Genomic DNA, 3,706 nt, shown 5'->3' with positions numbered 1-3,706 from the left:
CTCGTGTTGAACGTTTCTGTGAGCCACATTTTGGACACCCCTGGTATTAGGAGACAATGGTAATTTGAATACAGCAAAATAAACACGCAAATCAGACAATAGTGTAATATGTGTTTGTCTTCTAAGTGGCTAAACTGCGCCATCTATTGGACAGAAAGCCACACTGTTCACTTTATTACTTCCGGTAACACAAAGAGAAGCATCGATAGCAAATTACAGTTCTGCACATGCGTAGAACCCCGCGGAACCGATTGTGTTCCGGGTCTGTATTGCTAGCTTGGGGACAGTGTCGGTTCCGGTATTGACTTCGAAACTTAACCATACGTTAAAAAACGTCCTTAGCTTGTTTTATCCAACCTTTTGTTTGTAAAATGTGGTCGCCTCGAGTTTTGTAGCGTAATTTTGAGAAGCAAAAAGACGCGTTTGAGGTTTGGGGGAGACAAACTCCCTTGTTTATTTAGTTTGGCCGCCATGATGGTGAGCAGAGTCAATGAGCACTCATCAATTTAAGAAAAGATACGGTGTTCCGGGTCTGTATTGCTAGCTTCCGGTATTGACTTCGAAACTTAACCATACCTTTAAAAAACGTCCTTAGCTTGTTTTATCCAACCTTTTGTTTCAAAATGTGGTGGCCTCGAGTTTTGTAGCGCAATTTTAAGAAGTAAAAAGACACGTTTGGGGGAGAACTCCCTTGTTTATTTAGTTTGGCCGCCATGATGGTGAGCAGAGTCAATGAGCACTCCTATCAATACAAGAAAAGTTACGGTGGCCATTTGGACAATATCAACATTGTACGAAATATGTTATTATTTATTTAGCAACTACACTGTAATGACTTCATTTCTTTCAGTAGCTCGATTCTTTTATTCTACACATCATGAAATATTTTACAAATACATTCCTTCAGCATTTTCATTATCAGAATAAAAATCATGAATCAGTCCCAAAACGTCGAATGGAGCCCAAACGCAACACACCCTGTACTGTAAATTTCATGGACAAACAGGCTGTGGCTTCTCAGCGCCGTAGTGCCCTTTTTCCTAAAAGAATGAATGACTGCCGTGGGTGGGCCGACACGCCAAGGTTCTCCTCTCACTCCTTGTGGAAGTGGTAAGTTTTTTTTTTGTCTTTGTCCTTGTACCCCACTCTGTTTGATTTGAAACTTTTTATTACGTAGAAAATAAGTCAATTAGAGAGGCTAGGTTGCTAGCTCAGTAAGCTAGCAGTGGCTATGTGCAGTGATCCTGCAGCAAAACAAAGAATCGGAATGTCAAAGTAACTGTAGGGGTGTTATATTATGTATGGAGGGCTCTAATAATGAATAATTAAGTTAAGTAAGGCAGCGGGTCTGGAACAAATTCTACGTTTTTTTTGTGTCGGTGGGACTGAACGGTTTAGACCAGCTGGAGGTGGTCTACCACAGCCAGCTGTCCAGATGCTGGACGCAGTAACAGGACTGCTCCAGGATGACTGACAGCTCCCCGTAGATCTTCTCTCTCCACGTGGGCAGGAGTCTCTCATTGTTGAGGGCCTGGAGCCTCGGCGTCCCCTCCCGGAGGACGTGGTACATACAGGGCCACCGGCTCTGGATCCTCAGCCGGGTGCGCCTGTCCAGTGTGATGCCACGCACGATCTTCTTGGCTCGGAGCTCTCGAAGAGTGGGCAGCTTAAGACACGAGAAGACCAGACCCCTGCTCTGCGACACGTCCAAGAACTCCAGAGACAGCGACTCCAAAGTGTAGGAGATGCCGAGGTTCCTCAGCGGCACCAGGATGTGTAAAGTCAGAGACTTCAGGTTTGGGAGCGACGCGGTCAGAGTCTGCAACGTGGATGGAGTCACTCCTTTGAAAACCCAGAAGTACTTGAGCTCCAGGACTCGGAGATGCCGGAATCGGCCGAGCAGCGACACGGACAACTCGGACCAGTCGAAGTGTAAACGCATCTTCGCGATGCGAGGACAGGTCTGCGTGAGTTTGCTGAGAAGCTCCTGGAAACTGGTCACCTGAAAAAGAACCAAGGTACTAAATATCACCATGAAGATGATCCAAAGAAGTCTTAGCTTAGCATCACCTGGTCCATTTTAGTGATGCTGTCCTGATGGGAACTGGAGCTGGAATGCACCCTGAGATCCAGCGGCTCCAGAAGAGTAAAGGTCCAGTTCAGGTCCAGATGACTGAGGTCCCGGCAGTGGACGTGGTCCAGGAGGTGACAGAGCAGGTCTCCCCACTTGTGGAAGCGGTCCCCTAAATCGAAGCTGGCCTTCAACGTGAGAAGACTAGCCCGCCGCGAGATGAGGTGATGGGTGTAGTGGTGAACCCACGACTTCCAGCGGTCAAAGACGCGATTGGACACCAGAAGTCCCTCCTGACCCAGGTGGAAGACCCCGCGGCGGGAGTAGTCGGCGACACGCCACAGCTTCCACGAGCGAACCAGGCGGCTCCAGCTCAGGCAAACCAAAGCGCAGCTACATTTGTCCACCTCGTTCAGGAAGGACAGAACATGGAGCTGGCATTCCACCGGGAGCAGATCGAAAGGGAAGTGGTCGTCTGCGGCTTTCCGACGCTTCCCGATGGGAACCAGGGCTCTTTTCCGAGGTGACATGTTGTGGTTGATGGCGGCGGTCAGACTCGCCACCTGGAGGTCTTGTGAGCCGGCTTTGCCATAAATCCTTCTGGTCACCTAAAATACCCAGTTAGTCGATATGTAATAACATGCTAACAGTTAGCATGCTAGCATCAAATGTGCCAAGGCTGTCCTAAAGTGTCACTGCGTCGTATTTAGACATGAGAAAATTAGCTAAATCTGATTGCTCCACCATATTGCTAACTCGGAGCACGTACCCGAATACAGTACACCACTCTGGTTCTCCTGACAGTAACATGCGGCCATATTTGATTAGGGCAAAGCAACAGGTAGACTTAGCATGTCACGTGATTCCACCGTCCCATGTCTTACGTATTGTTTTATAACCTTCTCACCTTTGTTAGTCATATAAAGTTGATATTTATATCACAGTTATGTTTGTAAATGAAAGAGGTAAATAATAATTATACATTTACATTCAGTGGACGGTGCTAAATCATCATAAATGACGGATAGATGGAACTTCCGGTACATCCCGGCGACATTAAACACAATACTGTTTCTCTTTTGAATCAAATTCTTGCGTTGTAGCGTGTTTAACATCGATGAAAATGACATTTTTAACGTAATCGATGACAGCGACAAGGTTGATATTTGACACTGACCGTGTGGACTTACCTTCCGCGGTAGTTTCTAAGCTAGCCTGCTAAGAAGCTAACGTCAGGACGAAAGGAGGAAAAAAAAGAGTTGTTGCCGGAAGTGCAACTGTACAAATATGTGTATCATAAGCTAAGCGCATGCGCTGAGTGGCTACGGGATAACAGAAACTGTGTTTTAAGAAAGGATGTTTGTTATTTATCGCCTCCGCTTACAAACAGCTGACTTATGTTGTTGTTTTTGCTCGATCGGAAATGACGTCATCAAACGTCGCCGAGCTGCACCGTGTCAACTGCAGTGCTAGAGGGCGCCAGCCGGCCACTTGTATTTTATATTTATTTAAAAATACGGATAAACATTTTAGTTAACAGTAATTATTAATTTTTATTTGAAATGCTAACACGAGAATTAATATTTTAATAAAGTGAATATAAAAAAGTCTTAGGTCTAAGTAGGCCGTGTGGTC

At 45.9% G+C, this 3,706-nt stretch overlaps 1 protein-coding gene across 1 annotated transcript; it reads right to left on the bottom strand.

The window, feature by feature from the left end:
* Positions 1–662: 662 nt before the first annotated feature.
* Positions 663–3,494, bottom strand: LOC131137908 (uncharacterized). Its single transcript, XM_058086322.2, has 3 exons — positions 3,262–3,494; positions 2,071–2,679; positions 663–2,002 (listed from the first exon to the last, which is right to left on the bottom strand). The coding sequence occupies exons 2-3, from the start codon at positions 2,599–2,601 to the stop codon at positions 1,415–1,417; spliced, it is 1,119 nt and encodes a 372-aa protein (XP_057942305.2). The 5' UTR covers positions 2,602–2,679; positions 3,262–3,494; the 3' UTR covers positions 663–1,414.
* Positions 3,495–3,706: the final 212 nt, after the last annotated feature.

Source organism: Doryrhamphus excisus, linkage group LG6 (assembly GCF_037039965.1).
Source record: "Doryrhamphus excisus strain RoL-2023G ecotype Guam linkage group LG6, RoL_Dexc_Guam_v1.1, whole genome shotgun sequence".
NCBI lineage: Eukaryota > Metazoa > Chordata > Actinopteri > Syngnathiformes > Syngnathidae > Doryrhamphus > Doryrhamphus excisus.
Note: the sequence above shows the minus strand (reverse complement) of the source record. Positions and strands in the feature narration are given on the sequence as shown.